The sequence below is a fragment of the Pituophis catenifer genome, unplaced genomic scaffold (genome assembly GCF_029215685.1).
Source record: "Pituophis catenifer annectens isolate HBS135680 unplaced genomic scaffold, rPitCat1.0.hap2 SCAF_2, whole genome shotgun sequence".
In the NCBI taxonomy this organism is placed as follows: Eukaryota; Metazoa; Chordata; class Lepidosauria; order Squamata; family Colubridae; genus Pituophis; species Pituophis catenifer.
Window position 1 is genome coordinate 264914329 of NW_027256882.1, and position 23244 is coordinate 264937572.

The 23244-nt window shown below is 37.0% G+C and overlaps 1 protein-coding gene across 1 annotated transcript in view; it reads right to left on the minus strand.

Moving 5' to 3' along the window:
- Window positions 1-1082: 1082 nt before the first annotated feature.
- The window catches only part of MAST4 (microtubule associated serine/threonine kinase family member 4), a 121492-nt gene continuing 99330 nt past the window's right edge, over window positions 1083-23244 (minus strand). The window contains 11 exon segments of the mRNA XM_070938846.1: window positions 1083-7228; window positions 7523-7704; window positions 8538-8644; window positions 8646-8675; window positions 14658-14780; window positions 17061-17290; window positions 18290-18490; window positions 20160-20392; window positions 20487-20611; window positions 21647-21762; window positions 22670-22792. Coding sequence (XP_070794947.1) covers window positions 3483-7228; window positions 7523-7704; window positions 8538-8644; window positions 8646-8675; window positions 14658-14780; window positions 17061-17290; window positions 18290-18490; window positions 20160-20392; window positions 20487-20611; window positions 21647-21762; window positions 22670-22792 — 5216 coding nt within the window. The 3' untranslated portion in view covers window positions 1083-3482.

The window sequence follows — 23244 nt, forward strand, 5'->3', positions numbered from 1 at the left end:
ACTTTGAGTGTTCATTGCACCTACACATCTTGGGATATGGCAAACATGCCATGAGATCATTCTATCTTTCCACCCACTCAAAATATTTTACAGAAAAAACATTTGATCAACGATCATATGATATAATATTGCTTTATTAATTGATCTCATCTTTCAGTTCAGTGGTGGAAAATATCTTTATAGCCCAGTAACACAGAGGGCTAAAATAATCTCCCATAAAATGCTATTGATACTTCCATCCAGTTACCTGGGAATAATTTCTTCGATTTTTTTCTGAATAATTAGATGCCAATGGAATATGCCTTTCTTTTCTTCTATATGTAAACCTTTTCTCCTGGAAATCTACTTTATTCCTAAAATTTACAATGTTGTACAAATTTGTAACCTAGGGAACTAAACTATTTGAAAACCACTTGGATAATGCCTGGTATTCTTTCCAACAATATTGTGCTGTATTATTATTTATTCCATGGTCATAATGATGGAATTTAAAAAATCCTCAATTTTCTTTACACATCTGTATTATTTCTCAGTTCCAGAAAATGTCATGAGTCAGAATGGATGTGCTGACACTTCCACATCTTTACACAGGCCATTGGACAAAGTGAGCATATAACATATATGGTGATAAATAAAGTAATTAAAGTCTTTGTATACTGAAAACACTCTAATTTTGTTGTTGAAGTTCTCATATATGTGATTTCAAGTTTATTGGAAATGTTGCCATTTGTTCCTATTTCTTATATGTTTATAAAGATTTACTCTTTTCATTTTATTCTCAATTTACAACCCACTAAATCTATGATCAATAATCTTTCTTCTGTCACTCTTTCATATTTCACTGAAAAATAAATCATATTGTGTTTCCAAGTGACAGAATGTTTACCAAATCTCTTTCCTTTTTTTACAGCCTCCTTCACATAATTCAAATGGACCTCTGGTGCACATTGCACTTATCAATGTAACAAAAAATATTTGACGCACGTTCTTGTTCTATTAAATCCTGAATATTTAAAATGTAGTATTTTAGAATTCAAGAAAGCCAGTTCAAGAAACAAACTCAGATTTCTTTCATGCCCTTTTTTTATTTCAATGTTCTCCAACTTCCAAGTATAAATATTTGCATTTAATAGGCAATTTTTATGACAATCATGGGGATCTCTTAAAGAAAAAAAAAGAGACTGCAAAGACTTTATTGCAGAAATCCTAACCATTTTTTTAATATAATTTGATAATTAACAATAGGGGATACTACAAATGGACATTATAATATAGAGCCACACAAAGACTGACAAGTAATACACAATTCAGAGGACCTCTAACAGTTCACTTTAAGGTAAACATTAACGAACAAGGAATTACATGAATGCAACTCGGGTGCTACCATATTTTCAAAATGAGGGGAAATATTTGGCAAAAGTGATAAAGCACTATATACAAAATATACATTAAAAGATACATTTGTAAACAAGATAGCTAAATGTGCTTTAAAGAAAAAAAGTGAAAGGGTTTTCTCCCCCAGTACAAGTAACTGTAAACTATGAAATACTTCCCAGAGAATGACATTTTGATTTGGGGGTGCATTTGCATTCAGTTTTATTCCCAAAGCACAGATTCAGATATAAATGACAGGAATACCTGAAGAGTATTTTTCTTCTCTGCTTGTTTTAAATAATTCATGAGTGGCAAATGAATATGCTACCACTCAATGGACATTTAGAAACTGGCTGCTGCTATCATTTTCTGAGGCTTATAAATATGAACAAATCCCACCTGGTTTATTTCTTCTCCAGGGAAATGCATTTAGCACACTTGTAAAGATCTTATAAACAGTCAGTTCATAATTAGGTTATGCTTGGTTGGTTGTAATTAGGAAACAGGAAAAATGCCCTGGAGGAAACTCAACTTTAAATGGACTTCCATAAGTTTATATAAAAAGGAAGAAAAATTAATGAATTTTCTTCTCATTTTAAACATTCTTGTCTATCATAACCTTTGATGTTTTTATCTGTTTCCAACCAAATCAAGTTTCCTTCAAATGTCATCCATTAAAACTTATTTCATGAATCATGAAATTAATGTAAGGCTTAGGAAAACTAAAAAAAACATGCTCATATTCTAGTCCCAAATAGCTGCAACATGTTCTCCCCTTTTAATCTAAAAATGTTTTTCTTATTTTAAAAAATTAACTTCTTTTCTATACAAATAAATATCATGCTATGAAATGTTTACAGATACTTAATATACTTCAACCAGAATGTGAATCCTAGCATCACTTGCAAATAAACAGCAAGTTTAATCTACAATGTAAGGCCCCAGCTAAGTATTTAAATGTTATCAGGTACTGAATATATTATCTAGATAAAATGATGGAAAATGCACCCCTTCACCATTTTTGTCATAAAACAGCAAAGAAAACTGAACCACTAAATGACCAAATTTACCTGTCATGATAGCAAAGATGAAATGTAGTCCTAAAACCACATTTGCTTCTACATAAGTATCATATCAGAAAGGCCAAACCATAGTTAATATGACCTGAATAAAGTATGCTTAGCATGCCACGAAGAAAAAGGAACATTTCCTGTTATTCCAAAACTGTCCTCTAGCAAGGAAGTATTATGTGAGAAGACAATGGAAGTTCTTTCTGTTTCCTAACACCAACACTGAATAAATACAATCACTGTGCATTAAAGAACTGCAGTTTTTTTCATTTAAACCAGTGTTTCTTAAACTTGGGAACTTTTAAGATGTGTGGACTTCAACTCCCAGAATTTTCCAGTAAGCATGGGTGGCCAGGGAATTCTGGGAGCTGAAGTCCACACATCTTAAAGTTCCCAAGTTTAAGAAGCACTGGTTTAAATGAGTAAGTCTAGCTCACCCACAAAAGTATGAATCTGTAGGTCTTAAAACTATGCAGCTAAACTCATTAGAAAGCAGTAGATTTTGATATTCTGAGACTTTTATAGTGGGTGTACAAATCTGAACAAGAAAAAAATGATCTACTTTCATCCTCCCATTAGAGCAATGCAATTGTGAGTTCAGTTTAGGCCTAAGCTTTAGCAATTCTGTTTCTTCTTTGATTATGGCAAATTGATGGCAAAGCAGCAACAACTCTAAAAAAGAGTAAACAATACAATCAGCAGCAGTTGGATATTGTAAATCAAAACAAACACATTAAGTATTTACATGAACTTGCCATGACCAGCCGCAACCCCAGGCCCACTTTACCTCAAGTCTCTCAACTTGTAAAAGTATTTCTATACAAATACCATATGCTAACAGTTTAACCGGTAACATTTGGGAAGACATTTATGAAAGGGGACAAAACTCGAGTCTTTCTTTACAGACCCTGCTTAAGTGGCACACTTTTTTTTTTCTGAAAGAAAATACTACACAGTGCTGATTTTTGAGGGGGAAAAAAAAAAAGACAAGACAAGGAACTAGATTTTCATCCGAGACGTCCTATTTGCAAGCAACTACTAAGAGCTCTTTTTGTGAGGGCTGTGTCTTGAGGGGTCTTTTCCTCGTTTTTGCCGGGAAGAATCTTTGTCCAATGAAAGTGCATTGAGAGAGTCATTTGTAGTCCCTGACTTTGGCAAATCTTTACCTACATTCTGTTTTCTTATAGCAGAGAATTGAGGCAGGCTGGGGTCTCTTCCTTTTATGTCCATAGTGCTAGCAGGGTGAGACCTCTCCTGACCTCTGGACTTTCCCCCAAAATCAGGAGTAAGAATTTGCTCTTCTTTAGGGGGTGAAGTACAGCGAAAGTTCAATAGTGACACAGTTTCTGTTCTGCCATCTGCTGAGGAAGAAAAGCTGCTTTGCTTTTTGACTTCCTTGCAACTCGCTTCAAGGGGCGGCGTTGCTGATAGCACTTTAGCCTTTGAGGAAGACAAAACAGGGGCTTTCTGTCTAGGTTCTGGGCAGCTGAATGAGCCATCCGGCTGCTTTGTAGTGTTTCCAACCATGCGACACGAATTCTGCAATGTGGCCGAGGAGGGATGTTTTGTTGGATTTGATTTACTCCCTTCTGCCAGTTGCTTTGGATTTGCGTGTCCTTTTCCTTTACAGTCCTGAAAGTTTTTGTTACCCGTGGCTGACTTTTCCACACCTTTTCCTCTGGCATCACAAGCAGAAACAGAAAGGCTGGAATCCAATTTCCTGCTGTCACTTTGAAAATAAAGTGCATCAGTACATTTCCTTCCTTCAGGTTGTTTTTCTGGAGACACTGTTGGGTTACTTGAATCCTTATCTCCCTCTTTGTTTAGCAAGGGACATTCTTTCGCAGGGGATACCTTTGGTTTGTTCCGTAGATGGAATGGCTTTTGATCAACTGGATCTCCTAAGCTTGCTGTCTCTTCCTTCTGAAAAAGCTTGGTATTCTCTGTCCCCTGGCTTTTACTAAAAGATTTAAGCTGATTTTCAGCAACGGTTCTATTGAGTTGGACCTGTGGTTCTGATCTACATGATATAACCACGTTCTGTTCTGCCTGTATCTGTGCATTATTTAGCTTTCTCTGAGAGCTTGAAGAATGTGAGAAAGAATCCAAAGTGATCTTAAATATGTTTTTCCCCTCCTTTCGAGAACCAGCCATTCCCAGCGCACCATTTTCTTTTTCTTTTACCTGTGTAGCTAATGGTTTCTGCGCAAATTTTTCAGAATGTTTTAATTTAGAGGAACAAGCATCAAGAACCTGCTTTGATTTAACAGTGCTATTCTCCATAGCAAGCCGGAGAGTTTCGTAACACACAGGAACATCTGCTGCAGATGGTCTGTTGAATGGTTCTTTTACTGCAGGAACATCAGAATTGCTACTTTGTGGCTTAGAAGCAAAATTAGGCTCCTTATCAGCAGTTGGAGGCTGTGTGTTTTTGGATTGCCTCTGCTCTTTTGATCCCAGGTCTCGAGTCTTATCCTTTTGCACAGTTGCAGCAACCATTGTTTTTTCTATTTTAAGTGAATTGAAACACTTTGGGGAAAGCAAAGCATTACTTTTCGGTTTAGGCATGCCAAACTCATTTCCTGAAAATTCTCCAGTGATGTTTTCATCTTCCTTTGCAGGCTGTTTAAGCATATCTTTGACATCTTTGGGCTTCATCTTGGAATTCGATGCCTGTACTTTTGCTGTACCACATGCTTGTAAATGAGCAGCTGAATCCAAAGTATACCTTTGACTGTGCTTATAGTCTTGATTTGAAACCAAATCTGGAACGAAGCTCTTCACTGAGAAATCTGCAGTCCTCTCATCATCAGTCTGTTCGGTTTTCATGTGGCTCTCCAAAACTTCTTTAACGTGCTTCTTCTCTTTTCGTTTGCTTTTTTCAGTATTTCCTTGGCCTTGAGTAGCTCTGCAAGTTATCGAAGTAGGATTCTGATTTTGGAAGCCATTAGATTTCATATTGTTAGTACCAACCTGGTTTGTCTCTTCTTTTTGACAGGTCTCCCTTACAGAGGAGTCATTATTAACACTGAGACTAGAGAGTGATTTTCTTGACTGCTGTTCAATCATCACAGATGCTGCAGTTGAATGCTGGGTATTTTTATTAGGCTTTGAGTTCTGCAACTCCAGAAGATCAGATTTATAGGGTCTGGATTGCTGGATAGTTGGTAGCACCTTCTGAGATAAGGGCTCAACTTTCAGGCTGTTGTCACACTGGGGGAGTTGATCATTTTTAATACTCTGGTCACCTTGGAATGCACATGAAGACACTTCTGCCTTTGAAGCCTGTGGCCCTGAAAGTAGAGCAATATCTAATGTACCTTCAATTGGTTTCAAGCAAGAAACAGACCTTCCTTCTAGTTTGTAATCTGAAGAACTCTTCCAGGCCAATGATTCTGTGGAGATCAGGGTAGATTTCTCTATGCTAGGTTCTGCCCTGCTGTTCAAGGTTTTGAGGGGAACAAAAGGAACAGAACTAATCTGAGCAGGATGAGCACTGCTGAGAAATGATGGACTTTCAGCAGGCAAATTGGAATTCTGCGAAATATTTATAGGCTTAGCGGAATTAAGATGCTGGCATTCAAGTATGCTTGTCGCCAATTTGGGCTTTAGCACTGGACTGGAATTGTCATCACTTTCTTCGGAAGATATTTTCTTTCGAAAATAATCTATATTTGCAAATCTTTCAAATTTGACAAATTCTTTTGTTGATGCATTTTTATCTACATTCCCTTCTTTTCCATTTGCCAACTTCTCGGATGAGTGAGGCAGAACATCTAGCAATGTGCACGGAGGGGAAAGTCTTTTGAAATCATAAGACAAATGACTAAGTTCATTAAGTGCAGGGCTATGATATGGCATACAAGCGTCTGAAGCACTGTATTCACTGGACTTCAAATTTGCATTCTTCTGAAGGGTGTCTTTCAGTATGCCACCTGTTGACTTTGGAGACTGTGACTCCAAAGCTGTGTATCCAACTTCAGAGTGATTTGATCTTTCCAAAGCTTTTTGAAACACTTTTTTGCTATCCTTGTCTTCCAGGCATGAAATAATAGGGTTTTCTGATTCACTTGAAAGTTCATGTACGGTGCTTGTTTTCTGCAAATATTCTTGTTTCTCTGCCAGATCTTGTTTTTTCACAACTATCTTGAACTTTAATTTTTCTCTATCTAGTTCATCAACGGATTCTTGCCTGCCCAGTTTCCTGCAAAGGGGGCGTTTTAAACAGCCTTGTTCTGCAGGCCTCACTCGTGTGACAGAAGGAGATTCCAACGCATTCTCCTCCAGACTCTGAAGAGTTACATCACGCTGGGATGCTTCTCTATTAACCTCTTCCTGAGTTACTTCCAAGCTGTGTTTGCGTGAACATACGTGTTTCTTATCACTGCCATAAGAAGGAGCAAGTTTTTCTTCTGACTGAACCCTTTTGAGCAGTGGGGATCTTGGTGGCTCTGCACTTTTAGGTCTGACAATATGTCTTACTATAGTGGGAGGAGAATGCATTTTACTGGGGAAAGCCTGGGCTATTTTTGCACTGCCTACTGAATGACCCAGTAAGGGTGATGGAGATCGCTGAGGAGAGGTTGGCTGAGGTGTTGGAGACGGAGTCCTTGCCAATGGTGAAAGGGGAATACTGCCAGCTGATTTGCGCCTTCCAGATCTGTATCTTGATCCTCCAAGCTTGGGTCCTAAACCATGGAGTGTGCTGGGTCTAATATGCCCTGAGCCAGCTGGAGAATTGGGTGCACTTGAACTTGGAGAACTACTTTGGGAAGAATTTGTTCCTAGAAAAAAAAAAATAACACATAAATTCTTCATTTCAATATTTAAAAACTATTATAGGACACATTATTTTCATAGAATCTACAGATCATGAAAAAACAATTGTCAAGTCCTATACAGACTAAATATTATCAGAGATCATATTTCTCTAGCCTTAGAAGTTTTATGTTTGACACTAATACAGCCACACAAGAAACTTCATGAAAATAATCCCACCTTCACACTAACTCTGGGATTAATATCTCAGGAACTTTTATTTTTTTTTCATTGAGAATCTTTCATCACCAATTCCTTACCTGAGGGGAAATCAGGGGTGGAACGAAGGCTTGGTGTTGGTGATCGGGGAGACAAGCTATGAGTTGGAGAACCAGGTAAGCTCTCTCCTGATGATAATGATCGATTCAGACAGGAGAAACTCCGACTTGTATGAAGAAGAGGCGATGGTTGCTTAGTCAGCTTTTTGAAGAGAGATCTCCTCCTAATACGAAAACATTTTTTTTTCTGTAAAATCCCAATAAATCTAAAGCAATAATCCAAAAGCAACATTTCCTTTAGTAGTTAAAAACTTACCAATGTTTTACTTGACATTGCAGCTAGATGTTTAGGCACTTACGTTGTAAATCAGAGGTATTTGTTAAAATCTACAAACTATGAGAGATAAGTTCTAATATTCTATTCTGGAAGTCTGGAATAATGCTCTGATAACAAGTGTTAGGCATCTATCTATCTATCTATCTATCCATCCATCCATCCATCCATCCATCCATCCATCCATTGCCTATCTCACCTGAGTGACTCTCTGCAGTTTACAAATAGAAATAATAATAGCACTTAAAAACTATATGCTAAACACTTTTTAAAGAAATCTTAACTAACCAAAACCTTCATTCTGAAAAATGAAGGTTTTTGAAAGAAAGAAACATCTGCTATAAAACAAAAAGAAAAAAGAAAAACCCCATTATCATATTATTATTACCATATTATTTACATGGAAATACAGAAAGTAAGGCTTACTACCCCACCAGCTTTCTAGCAGGTTAACCATTATAAAAAGCACAATCTTAAATTATTCTACAGAAATGCTATGATTCTAATATTCTAATGATGATTAAATCTTTGGGGATTTTAAGAGACCTTGTAAAACATGTGTAATGAATCAACAGCCTTTGAGGCAATATTTAATGCTAGTAAGATTAAGAAAAAATGGAAATCTTGGATGAAAATACAATTGAAAAAGATACATCTAACATAAAGAAGTATTTATTGCACAAATGTTACAAATTTACTCTTCATTAAGGAATCACAACTCACCTTTCCAAACTCTCCTTCTTTTTTGTTTTCTTACTCCGTCTAACCATTCGGCCTCTATAGCTATTCTTTCTAGCTGGTCCTGTTTTTATTGAGGTATTTTCAAACGGGGGTAGTAGTAATTGACACTTTATTGCCACTCTGTCAAATAAGAAAACAGGATCAGACAACATGATACCACTATAAAGTCTTTATTAAAAAAGGAACAAAATAATCAGAATATGTGAACCAGAAGGAAAAAAAACCCATTAGGTTGGTGTGTTCCATCACAAAACCCTAGAGGTTGATATACTATTGAGATGCTAAGGTGGGGGGGAGAGATGTTCACTTGAACTTGGCTGATTTTTATCCTCACTACTCTTTTGTGTTTTGACCAGGTATTCCTGGATTTTTCTTTAATATCTATAGCCTGAAAAAGTTTGAAAAATCCTGTTTTCTATATCTATATAGATATAGGATTTTCTGTATCATTCTCATTACCAAATCTTAGTTTTTGTTAAGCAAAGCCATTATAAATAAGATTTTTACTATCAGCAGTATTTTTCTTGCTTTTAGCATTCCTTATGTTTCATATTACAAGTGATGTTAATTTAGAATGCCCTCGTAGCCACATGACAATGATTAGGTGCTTGGCAACTGGCTTGCACTTATAATGGTTGCAACGTGATCGCTATTTATGGCCTTTCCTGCCAGTTTCCTACAGTACAGTCGATGGGGAAGCCAACGAGAGAAGGTTGCAAGACATTCTGGTACGTCCCTCAGCCCTTCCACCCTGTCCATCCCCCAGCGCTTCTTGGCTCACACCCCATGCATGTTTATCTCCTGTCTACCTGTACTTATGGTCCATCATATCCTCATGCCCCAGACTTCCTGTATTTGCATCTGGCCTGCAAATACAGGGCCGTTCCCCCTCCCCTGTGGCACCCCCAGATACCTGGAACTTTCATGCTTCCTGCTTAAGAACCTGTGCATCTTGGATTATGATGCCAACCAGGACTGGAATTGTTGTTGCTAACAATACGGTCATGTGGTATTGCGGATTTATAATTGCATTACTTAACGGCGGTAATCCTAGTCCCAATTGCCATCATAGTCCAAGGACTACTTGTATTACAAATCTTTTTCAAACTAACACGATTTTCAGATACAAATGGTTATTGAGCTTTGAATCTGCTATTCAAAGCAAAAATAAAATAAACAATTGCCATTTTAAATAGATACATCTAAGCCCCCTAGGCATGCCTAAATATCTGTTTGTAATCTGTCTATAGATTACAAGTATCTTCTAGTTGCTGTTGTTTTATAAAGGGTTTTCTGCAAATCTTTAAGAGTTAGCTGCCTGCAACAAACTGTATTTTTGGCCTCAGGGCATTAACCAGAGTCTTGGGGTGTATAAACATTAAGCATATTTGGGATAAATTGAGTGAAAGGAATAGCAAATTAGGTAATATTAATCTGGGTATTCCCCAAAACTAACATCACAACCACGAAAATTCTGCAGCCCAAATGGTATTACTGAAAATTCTGAAAGTTTATTACACCCTCATCCAGGTTGAGAAAGACTGAAATAAGCCATATGGTCCTGTCAACAAACGGTTAATGCAGAATATATAGATTGTTTATGCAGGACAATAGATAAATAGCACATACCACACATTCTGTATAAACTTATGTATATAGCCTGTAGTGCATTAGCATAATTGTGCAGTTATCTATGTACTTTTGTCATACACTTTAATCCTTCTATAAATTAAATCATGGTAAAAAAAATGCTGATGTTTTTTATAGCAAAATATTTTTAAAATGACTTTCTAAAAATTCATTTCCTAAAACTCTTTCATTGTGCCTTTCATTTCAATTTACAAAAAAGAAAACTAAATTTCTTAAAACCCTCTTCAAATGATTTGAATTCACACACTTTTGGCAATATGGAATATAGAGTAATAACAAGATATGACATTTTCCTCTATTGTGAGAAAAACAATTAAAAGTGGTATCTAATCCTTATGAGAAAAAACACGGTCTTAATGATATACTCTGAAGGCCCATTTTGTTCCATCAGTTGCCAGATTGAAGCTGACAAATTATACATGGTGATAGAATTGCGGAAGACAGTTTTTCAGATAAAGCTAATTATCATTTTAAAAAAATAAAAAAGGTTTTGCTTTATAATTTCAGTCTCTCTAAAATATAAAAGCAACAGTATGCCTAGTGCATGCTTGACAGCAATATGAAGGAGACCTGAGTTCACTTGAAAACACCAGCTGCTGGAGGCTTCCTTTAGTATATCATTACTATTTATCAGGTGTTAGCAGAAAAAATAGAAAGAGGATGAAATATAATTACACAGTTCAGAGAATACCTAATTGCAAGGAATGCTTTATTTTATATCATTGCATTTCTGCCATTTTTCTCTTCATTAACTTGGGAGTGCATCTCCACCCATCCTGCCAGGTTGCCTCCCTGGATGCCTCTTCTAGCTCTGACAGGAACATCCAAGGCCTCTGTTTTTATGACATGTAAGTGATTTTATTAACCATTTTCCACTTGATTAACCAAATGCATATGGTTCAGAATCACTACCAGGCACTCTGGACAAATAAAGGAACGCTTTAAATTATTTATAGACCTCTTAAAGAGAGATAAATATAAATGAACATACCCAATTTAAACAAAAACCAAATTGAAAGGAATTGAAATGGGTAAAAGGGCCAATGAAGCAGGGCTGCTATTCAGCAGGTTCTGACAGGTTCTGGAGAACCGGTAGCGGAAATTTTGAGTAGTTCGGAGAACCGGCAAATACCACCCCTGGCTGGCCCCAGAGTGTTGTGGGAATGGAGATTTTGCAATATCCTTCCCCCAGGAGTGGGGAGGGAATGGGGATTTTGCAGTATCCTTCCCCTGCCACGGCCACCAAGCCACACCACGACCACCAAGCCACACCACGACCACCAATTTACACCCACAGAACCGGTAGTAAACATTTTTGAATTCCACCACTGCAATGAAGTCTAAATCAAAGCAGGACTTTTCTGAAACAGACTGTAGTCTCTAACCCCTATGACCCTTCCAAAGCTTACTGAATCAAAATTGAGGGGGGGGGAGATACAGAAACACAACAGCCACTTTCAGATGACTTGCTTAGCTAACTGGATCATGATGTGTGTCATGTAAATAGAAATACTGGGTCATATGAAATCTAATCTTATTTGAGACATGTCCCAAGTCAGCATGTCATTTAAATGGCTGACTGGAAGGTATTCACTCTTCCCTTTCTTTGGTTGAAATGAAGCCTTGATAACAAGATTTATTTGGCCATTCCATCTCTGTGGTCATCTCAGTTTTCATCCTCTCCAAAGGCAGAATAGGTGTCAGTTTTGTGAGAGAGACCAGACAGAAAGCATGGCCAGATGAGTTAATACTGTATGTTAACAGTAAAAGAATCTTGCAAGTCTGAAAGTATGTTTTTGCCCTCCCATCCCCTTTTTAACCCAAGAAACTAGCGAGGGCCCTGTGTTGACTCCCCCTGGATGCTTTCCCAGATATCTCTCTAGATGTCAGCTCGGGGGAGGATGAATCAGTTCCTGGCATGTCAGGAGCTGAGTTGATTGATGGCTCTGTGCAGCCATCTGTGAGGGATTTGGTTGAGGGTCCGGTGGGAAAAGCATGAAGCTGCAGACAGTCAGTGAGGAGGAGGAGGAGGAATTGCCTTCTGCACTGATCCGAGAACATGTAGGGCAGAGAAAAGGCAGGAGCAGAGAAGGTCAGCCAGACTACTCGTGACGAAAAAGCCTCGCCCTTCTTGATGGGCTGCACCAGAAGCTGGCTAATTGGCATGGCAGACAGATGGACGCTGGGAACAACATGTTTGTTTCCTAGCTGTGTGTTTTCTGGTTATTGTGATTCCTGCTTCGCTTTGAACTGACACCATACCTTGACTTGGATAGTGACTTGGACACTCTGGACTTTTCTTGCCTTGTGAACTTTTATTGTGTTGTGGATTTAAGTTTGCCTGGTGGATTTATTTTGATTGAGAAATTTTCAAATGCCTTATGGAATCTTTGACCATTGCACTGTGGACTAGCATTGGTCTGCTTGTGGCTGGACTTAAATGGGACAATTTTGGGGTTTCGGTGAAGGGAATTGCTGGGGAATATTAATAAACTCATTAAACCACAAGTGTGTGTGTGTGTGTGTGTGTGTGTGTGTGTGTGTGTGTGTGTGTGTGAGCAGGACAGCACAGGTCCCTTCTGAGTCACTTATCTTGCCCACATTTCTGGTCTGGGATAAACTGCCTTTTGTCTGACCATTATTTTGGCAATGTCTCTTCTCCATGTCTCCCAAGGTCATGTTCATATACTATTACAATCAGGAAAAATAAAAAGGAACAAAAATGTCTTCCTGGATATAACCTGTTTCTTATGGTACTGAGCCCTCTCGCCCCACTAATTATATTTTCATTCCAGTAATAAACAAACATTTAGATAAATATGTCAGGAAGTATGGTGGCAATTGAGAGAACTGTAAACATGATTGCTAAATGACTGCTTAAGCCATCGGTTGATACAGAGAATGAAAGCAAGCCTTAAGTGAAGGAAGAGATTTGATGAGCGGTGTTATGTGATCCCAATAAGTGTATCTACAAAAAGCTTGAATGCTTCTTCACAAGCTCATCATTTAAGTCTCCCTATAAGAAAAGAATGAGATGTGAACAAAGAGACACTGTTGTAAATGACCCCTCTGGCTTCTTACTACAGTAAATGGGAAAAGTGATTGAGATAATATACTACAAAACATTACAACGCTTGGTCTTATTATTATATCTACCATCCGGAATGAGGGGGGGGGGGAGAAAGGGGGGGGAAGAGTTTGGGAAGGTGCATCATCTGGTACTTTCTTAGAATATCTTATGTTCAAAGTATTTTTTTTCTCTGCTCCATTTATTCTGTACCAGTCAATAATTTCTGTATCATTATTTACTTATATATAAATCTAGGCACTCCACTTGTAATATCTCTGAATGGTGTACAAGTGAAAAACAGGGACAAGAGAACTGAAATGAAAAGGAGGAAATAATCTAGGACTAATCTGTCTAGCTCATAAAGAAAATTCCCCGTACTACTTCCTAATGCAAAACCTGGCAAAAGAACCTGGACTTCAGAGCTTTTTCAAAGGATGGCAGAGACATGGCAATTCATATTTGGGAGTGTGGGGAGGGTGTGTGCAGGGATATTATTCCAGAAAGAGGTGTTGTGACAAAGAAGGCAGACCACCTGGCTCCTATCAGTTGACTCTACTTCAAATTAGGATCTAAAGCTTGTCTACTTTGTCAAGACTTAATGGACAGGCAGACTTTGATGCTAATTGAGCAAAACACTAAAAAAAACCCCAACCCCACCTTTAATTTATATGTACCATCACATTCCAAGCACCTTTATAATTTGCTGAAGTTTTGTAAATTCATAGTCAATGTTAATTAATTAATACTCCAACTTAATAAAATATAAGAATATGTTAACATAAATTAATTAACTATTGTCTCAGTGCTGAAATCCAAATTTTTTTCCTATCGGTTCTGTGGGCGTAGCTTAGTGGGCATGGTGTGGTTTAGTGGGCATGGCTTGGTGGGCATGGCAGAGGAAGGATACTGCAAAATCTCCATTCCCACCCCACTCCAGGGGAAAGATACTGCAAAATCTCTATTCTCTCCCCACTCTTGGGGGTAGGATATTGCAAAATCTCCATTCCCAGCCCACTCTGGGGCTAGCCAGAGGTGGTATTTGCTGGTTCTCTGAATTATTCAAAATGTCCACTACCAGTTCTCCAGAACCTGTCAGAACCTGCTGGATTTCACCCCTGAATTGTCTTCAATATATTAATTGCCAGCTATAAAGTCCTACTTCACAGAAATATGTAAATGTCCTAGTGGATGAGTTGATGGACCAATATATATTATTGCTGTATAATTGGTTAGTGCATGTTGAATGATATACTGTAGATATATACTGAATATATATTTAAATAACAAAATGAGTAACCTATAGTAAATTCACTGATTGGGGAAAAAAGAATGAATGATAAAACATACAGCATGAGGGACAGATTTTTGTCAGATTACTGTACCTTTAATAACAGTTCTATGACTTCAGTGTGAACAAGACCATGCACTGGCTCTCCATTAATATGTGTAATGAGATCACCAGCCTTCAACCCAGCATGATAGGCTGGACTTCCCTCTTCAATGTTCTAGAAAGTAAAAGAAAATGCATAAGCTTAAGTATATTTGTCCTAGTTAATACAGCTGCTTTTGGGTTTATCAAGAAAAAAATGCATTACTTTGTTGTTCTTCCACATGCCAATGGCACAGAGTCAATCACAAAAACTTATTCCATCACCTTCATAATATAAACAATTCTGCTCTTTAATATCACTGGACATTAAAGATTAATTGTTAATGTTAAATTTTCTGCCTTTATGTGCCACAGTTTTCATTTTAAAATTTCTACATTCGAAACCATCACATTCTGATCTATCATGAAAGGAAAATTTGGGGAAACCAAGGGAAACACTAACCAGTTGGTGACAGCACAATTGAATGTTGTAAAGTAGACAAAGTTATTTTACAAGTATATCCAAATCCAAGATTTCCTATTGGTGGTGGAGAGTTGTTTTTTCATTTAAAATTACTGTTGCATTTTTCAAGACAAGGATATCTCATTACAGCTTGGTTATTTAATGTATTTACAGATAAAGGAATGTTTGTGCAGAAATTAGAGGAATGTTGATTGGAGAGATATGCATGAGTACCTTTTGATGGAGATGATGCCATGTTGTTGGCTGAGAACCTGAAAGATTTGCAGCAAATGTTAGATATGCTGCATGATGCAAGAGTATGCCTCTAAAATTAATGTATCAAAGACCCAGGAAGTTATGTTTGGTAGGGAAAATGGAGTGAACTGCAAATTATATATAAATGATGAAAAGCTATAGCAAATAGATGAATTTGTGTTCTTTGATAGAATAGTTACTAAACATGGAAAAATGGATGAAGAAATTTTACGACACACACATTCTGATACAGCAGTGTATGGTGTATTATGAGGAGTGTTTGCAAAAGGAAAGAACAATGGCTATGCATAACTTGATGCTTCTGTGTGCTTTGTTATATACAAGTGAAATTTGAAAGAAATGTAAAATGTAAGGAAATGGGTTTAAAAAGAAATGTGTGGGATAAAACAAGAAAAGATCTGGTGAAGAACAGATAGGTGAAGAATTAATGTGGATTGAATAGAAAAATGAGTGGCCAATACAGATAGTCCTCGTTTAGTGATCATAATTGAGACTGGCAACTTAGTCATTAAGTGAAATGGTTGCTAAGTGAAACTGCAATTGTCCTTATGATCTTACTTCCTTTGCTTTACAAATCTGTGAAGGTTATAAATGAAAGAATCATTCAAAAAATGACTTTTTCCATCACTATTATAACAATTGCTAACGAGACAATCGCTAAATGAGGATTACCTGTATTAAGGAAGAATGCTGAGGTAGTTTGCTCATACAGAAAATATGAATGAAAACTGGAATCAATTGAACCAATATGTGAAGAAAAAGTGGATAGTTGAGAGAAAAAGGGAAAGAAAGTCAAAGCTGCATTGATCAGAAAAGGGGGATTCAGCAGCACAAGGCCTTGGACTTCAGATCCCCTCCCCCCCATTTGTATTGGATTCAGATAAGGGGAATTGGATTGTTTTGTTAATTAAATACTGCCATAGCAAGAAGTTGAAAGACATTGTTCTTCTAGAACAAATACTAATTTTAATGCCATTTACATTTTTGGCTGAATTGATAAGTCGAGTTACTAGAAAACTAAACTTTTTTCCTGAAGATTTTTCTTTTGAATTTCATCTTGATGCAGACAAACTGAAAAGGGGACATTGACTGAAAGATTAAAGAACCCAAACTTGGAACTGGCCCACAGAAATTATGGTACCTTAATAACAAATGCAATCAACTCTCGAAGATTAGTAAAGAATAAACACTGCCAAGGTCTATACATTAAGACATATTCTTCTGAAACTATTTTTAATTTCAATAAGCCTAAACAAGGTAAGAATCTCTATACATTTTCCTCCTTTAAGTTCAAATATTCTATTTTAAATGGTTAGGGCTACTTTGTCTTACAGGCACTTTAGTTATATTTCCAATTCAGACTAAATCAGTGGCTCTCAAAGTGTGGTCTGGAAAATTCTGGGGTTCCCCAAAAGCTTTCTATGGGATCTATGAATATTTTAAATATTTTGAAGTTTCTCAGTTTTAATTTCTAACATAGTAAATATTGATAGATATTTGGGGTCCTCAATCATTTTTAAGACTGTAAAGAGGACCTGAAATGATTGAGCACAGCTGGATTACGTATTATACTAAGTTATAATACTTTTCCATTTATTAAACTATGCTAAATTATGTGTCTCATTTAAGCGTAACCTACAAATAAATTAATCAGGTACAAGAGATTGTAAATTTTACCCAAATAATGTGATGAACTGTGTAGATGTCGCTATCACCCACATATACTCGTATTGCTCGGATAGTGAATCCATATTTTTTGCCTGAAGTATGAATTATGACAGGCTGGTGGGGACTTGCAGGAGCAGTTGATGAGTCACGGCTTGGAGAAGAATCTCTGGAAGATGAAGGATCTGAAGATATGGAATGGGGGGACATTGGACTTCCCAAAGGCGACACCCCAAATATATCTGAAAAAAATGGTCCTCTGTTTAGGAGTATATTCAGTTTCATATATATGTTAATACACTGTTAGTGATGGTGAACCTTTTTGGCACAAAGTCCCTAAACCGGAATGCACATGCACCAGAGCACCGAAAACCTGACGACCAGCTGGCCGGTGCACATGTGCACCTCGGAAACCTGATGACCAGCTGGCTGAACTGGGGTGACGGCACATGTTCTCACAGAGAGGGCTCTGTGTGCCACTTCTGGCACGCATGCCATAGATTCACCATAACGGCACTATGTTATCATATTTACAGCTTTGCTGTTTAAGAAGTATCTGCCACTGTTCAAAACATTCCAAAATATTTCCCTTTTTTCTAGTGGGAAAAATTATCAACCTACAGGTTTATGTATTTTATACGACGTTTATGGTTATTATCTTTTTGATTAAGAACTGAAGGTAGAATATGTTCCTACTCCTACAAACTATATAACAGACACATGTTTTGCAGAAGATTATTTTATGGTTAAAACGAAGTAGGGAAAACATGGGATAGATAGTTTCATTTTAACTCCTCACCAGCCAAGTCTTATAGGACTAGTGCAGTCCATAGAAATAGAGTTCTGTATTACTTTCTGTGTAACAATGTAATGTGATGAGCGTGTTTTCTTTTTTCTTTGCTCTTGTGTTGCATATGTTCACTAGATAGCTTTCAGAAAATAACTGGGCTATCCGTACTTTCATTTCTTCCATTTATCTGATTCAAGTGTGTATCTGCATTGGGAAAGGCAGCAGATGCGCTGATTTGAATAATAAGTCCAGAAGATAAAAAGCAAGGTGGCTTCGAATGGACCAATTCTTAGCATTGCAAGCCACCGCCTACCTGCCTCTCTCTTCTGGATCAGATTCAGTGTACGCACCATGCAAAACCTTTAAAAAGCATGACTCGTTTTAACACAAGAAGATGCATTTGCTTAAAGAGAAAAAAAGGATCAATTTCATCATTATAAACAGTATTTACCTCCTGGAATCATAAGGGACAGAGCACTGGCTGAGAGAGACTTTGTAACCTTTCCAGATATTTTCTTTTTTTCTGTAGTTTCTAATCGCTGACGAGCCATATGAGATGCTTGTTCAGTAGATGGTTTTGAGAAATTATCTGTGCTGTCCACACTTTCATTTCTTCCGTTTATCTGATCCAAGTGCTCTGAAAAGCTACCGGCTGCACAAAATAAAAGAATCAACACATTAAATCAAGATTTGAGAGGAAGTCAAGCAATAACATGAGGATTTATTTTTCTGGTACAATCTCATGCAATAAAATTCTAGAACAAGCACCTGCAGAGTTATTAATCATCATTTTGGGATGAGGACCAAGCATTAATATTATTTTCTTTGTCCTTCCTTGCACTAAACTCCCCATGTTTTCCTTATTTTAATATTTGGTGTAATTTTCCCAACCCTGTTTAAAGTTATTGGATTAGCTTGCTGTCAGCTACAGTTTTTGAAACATAATGTAAAACATACAAAAAGTGCTTTTTCTAAAAGACAATTGGACTTTTTGTTTTCTTTATCCAAAAAGCTTCTTCAGTTCTGAAGTGAAACATTTTCAGAGGGGGAAAAAAACAAAGTTCAGTTGCCTTTTGGAAAAAGCACTGTTGGGACATCCATGACCTGAATGATTGAGAATCTCCATAAACATTTATAGCATAAAACTTTCATATGAAAGAGGGAAGATTATCAGATCAAAGCTGATTATTTCTGCATGCTCATAAAATACCATTTTATGCAAAGAGTATTGCTTGTTATTAAACAGTATAGAAAACGGAGGTGAGAAAGCAGCAATAGTAGAAACATTGAGAAAATGTGATCATCTAATGCTGGAGCTTCTCACTTTAAATTAAACTAAGCTGAGTGCAGTCAAACATGTGCCTTGGACTTTAAAAAAGTTAATATGAATTTCTCAGAAATAGGTCTTACCAGATTACTCATATACAATTTTTATCAGATAACTTTATTAACAGATTATAGGAATGCTACTGTATAGATATATCATGATTTCAGCAAAGCATTTATGCTAGCACCTTCCATGATATTTTACTCAGCAAACTAGACAAATATGGATTAGCTAACGTAACAAGTAAATATATAGCTGGCTTGAATTCTGTACTTATTAAACTATATGTACATATCTAATCAAAAGATTGTGGAGTCCTTCATGCTCTCCGAGCTTGGCTGTTTGCTGTAGACGTTTTATTAGCAGTCTAAGTAACATCTTCAGTGCTAGATCAGGGCTCCAGCCTTCAGGGTAATGCCACATCTGTAAACAATCAAGCTCAGAGCACCAAGGATCCCACAGTTCAACCAGGGGCTACATTTTTTTTTTCTATTAGTAACAAAGGATTGTATCTTGGTCTATTGATGCTTACAAGAGTGTTATAAATCCTTATATCTCTGAGAATGAGACCATGACCATGTCACTATGAATCACATTAGATTTTTTTTAAAGTTCTTCATTAAAAGTAGATGTTAAGGAAAGAGTGAGGAGTACAACGAACAGCAGAATATAGAAAATGTTAGTTCTTTGTTGTTTTAATAGATTTTCCTGCTGTTACAAATATGCTTTTAAAAAGTTGACGTAAGTACTGACAGAATTTTCTTCTTATATCTAAACCAAGGGGTATTTTGGGGGGCAACAAAAGGGGCAAGAAATAAAAGAAATTTGTGTTCATTCCCCATATGTTGTGATATAAAGAAAATGATCCAATGTGCTCATCTGAGTGACCCATTTCACACCATTGAGCAGTTGAAAAATTCAAGATAACTTGTTATTATAGCCCACTCAATAGGTAGACCTAAGAAAAGCCATTTCTATATATTGTGCATCGTACCTGAGAGTGTAGAATTACTAATGGTGCTTGCTGGAGTTGTTACCTCTACTTCATCTTGAACAGTTTCTTCACTTACAAACACAATCTTTTCTTGAAGTTTATGAGATCCAACAGAACACAGTAATTCCTCTGAATCTCCTTCAGTTGATATAGCTAATTTTGGAAGTAGCCCTGAACTCTGGCGTTGCTTAACACTTTCAGTATCCGAAGAAACTGATGTAGATATCTGTTGCCTATATTTAAAATATCACATAATGTCAACACACACTAAATATACATAAGTTCACAAATGTTGCACAGTAATCAAATATTATTAATATTACTTACATATCAGAATATTCTGAGCTCCAGCATGAAGATTCTGAAGATGTTAGCGTCACGTTTGTTGCTCCTTCTATTGTGTTCTCCTTTTCTTCAGTTTGAATAGTCCCTCGATCTATATTACTAAAAACCTGTGTGCAGGGATTGCAGATGAGGACAAAATAATGAAAGGTTAACAATTACTTGTATCAAACAGAACTTCAGAAATGTATGTAATATGCTTCAAATACTTCAAATGAAAGTGCGTACAATCTATATTTACTTTCATACAAGTAAGAAATATATCATGTCTGGATCATTCTAAGTAGCTCACTGTACAGTCAAAGTGAAATCCAGATTATTTTAGTTGTTTCTGGTTTTGGCAAAGAAAACCCCCGAAATAGGTAAGTAGTGCAAAGCTCCTGTTCCTTCATCCTTCCTCTCCTTCTTGCATGCCTGTGTACTAACTTGCCTGCTAATTTCCCCATGGCTTTCCTTTCCCTTTCCTCCCCCAACTGCAACCACCTTGAATACAAGCAGAGCATACAATGGATATAAAAAATCTACATACCCCTATTAAAATGCCAGGTTTTTGAGGTGTAAAAAAATCAGATCAAGATAAATCACTTTAGAATTTTTGCACCTTTAACTACTAAGCTGACAATTCAATTGAAAAACAAATGGAAATCTTTTGGAGGAAAAATAAAAAATAATATATAATAATGTTTGGACTAGAGAAACACATGTTTATATTTTTAAAATATAATAATTGAATGTTGTTGGCAAAAAGAATTTGAAAACAGGGCTGTTCCTCTGAATGAATTTACTCACAATAATTCAAGAGGGTACTATAGTAGGATATCAAGTTATTGCAATTCAATTGCAAACTCACTGTAAACTTTACTTTAAACCCTCCTCCTCAACAGCTTCATTCAGTATAAGAAAAATGCACTTCATGATATTCATATTGGCATCCTACTGATTCCTTGAGCTGCTGGGAACAGAATTTTATTGTCCTGTGAGGGCACAGGTGGCTACTGAGGATGAGAAATGGCATGTGTGCCATGAGTTGTTCACCCATATTAACATATTGAACCCTTAAATTTATATGCAACATTATTTTGTAATCATTTATAATTACATTTTTGTATTATGTATATTTGCATGCACAATATTTAAATACTAACTTTTGAAAATCGATGTGAACATGAAGAAAACTGCCTTATCTCCAAATTAAAGTCCTCATCATTTGTATCCTCTTCTTCTTCTTCTGTCTCCATATGATGATACTTCTCAGAACGAGCTATAAAATAACATGGATGGATGGATGGATGAGAGATAGATGAGAGAGAGAGAGAGAGATGAGAGACAGAGCAGAGAGACAGATACATGTATTATTTATATACACACACTGATATATATATATATATGTATACACAACACACACACACACATACACTGTGTTTCCCTGAAAATAAGACTGGGTCTTATTTTCTTTTGGACCCCAAAATAAGCAGCAGGGCTTATTTTTAGGGTGTGTCTTATTTTTTTCCCATGTACAGGAGGTCCACCTGCTTGTTCATGGTGGGGCAGGAGGCTGCGTGGCATACCAGTGCTGCCACCATGAGGCAGGGGGAGGGGGTGGAGCTGCCCCACATGCCCTGCACTGGCTTACCTAAGAGCCCCCTGCAGCCAGTCTATCCACACCCCAACACCTGCCTCGCCTTGCAAGGCACCAACACGCTGCAGCCGCAAGCAGAAAAAGTGGGCCGGCAGCCACGTGGGTCGCTGCTGCACATGGCTGCTGGTGCTGCCACCATGAGGCAGGTGTCAGGGAGTGGATGGCTTGGCTGCGGAAGCCCTCAGGTAAGCCAGTGCGCATGTGGCAGCTCCACCACCACCTCGCCTCGCCAACACACAAGCAACCAGACGGAATGGGAGGCCGGCCGACCATTCAGGTTCTTAAGTAGGGCTTATTTTGGGTGCAGGGCTTACATTAGGAACATACGTAAAAATCATGCTAGAGCTTATTTTCGAGAATACACACACACACAAAATAATAATAAAAATTACCATGACTCAAAAATTAATTAAATGAGTTTTACTCAAAAATCCCTAGATGTAAACAAAAATACATTTCAAAATCAACTACTACAGCCATAAAACTTAATATATGGATATTTGGTATATCTCTATCGAAGTAGACATACTGTCAAAGTAGCTTGTGTCATCTTCAGATTCCAGCTGAGGAATGAATTCTGCTTTCTGTCTCAGCAAACTATTCCAATCTAAGTTTTGAAAGAACTGATGTTGTTTCACTTCATAAGTACCACCTGGGGGAGCAAGAGAAAACTGTTGCAGATTATATATACAAATAATTTTTTTATACATTTGAAAAGTGTAACCTTCCAAATGTACACATAATGATTAGAAGGCCTAGAGGTTTATCATGCCACTAATATTCATAACTAATAAGAAATATTTACATTTGGAAAAAGGACACCAAGGAAAGTACAATATGCCCATTAACTATTAGTGCATTTTTAAGATATTAAGCAATAATTCTATATTAGACCCAAAACTCAAGACATAATATTAAAAAAGAAAGCTTATTTATAAATCAGCTGAAAGCAAATCAGCTGAAAGCAAATACTTATTAAAACACTGGATTCCTTGTTTTTAAAAATATTTTTAAAGGTTCTGCTTGCATTTTTTGCCCAAATTTTGTTTTCCCACAATATTCAAATTTGATAGGTTAAACAATCTTTGTCAGCATGAAAAGCAT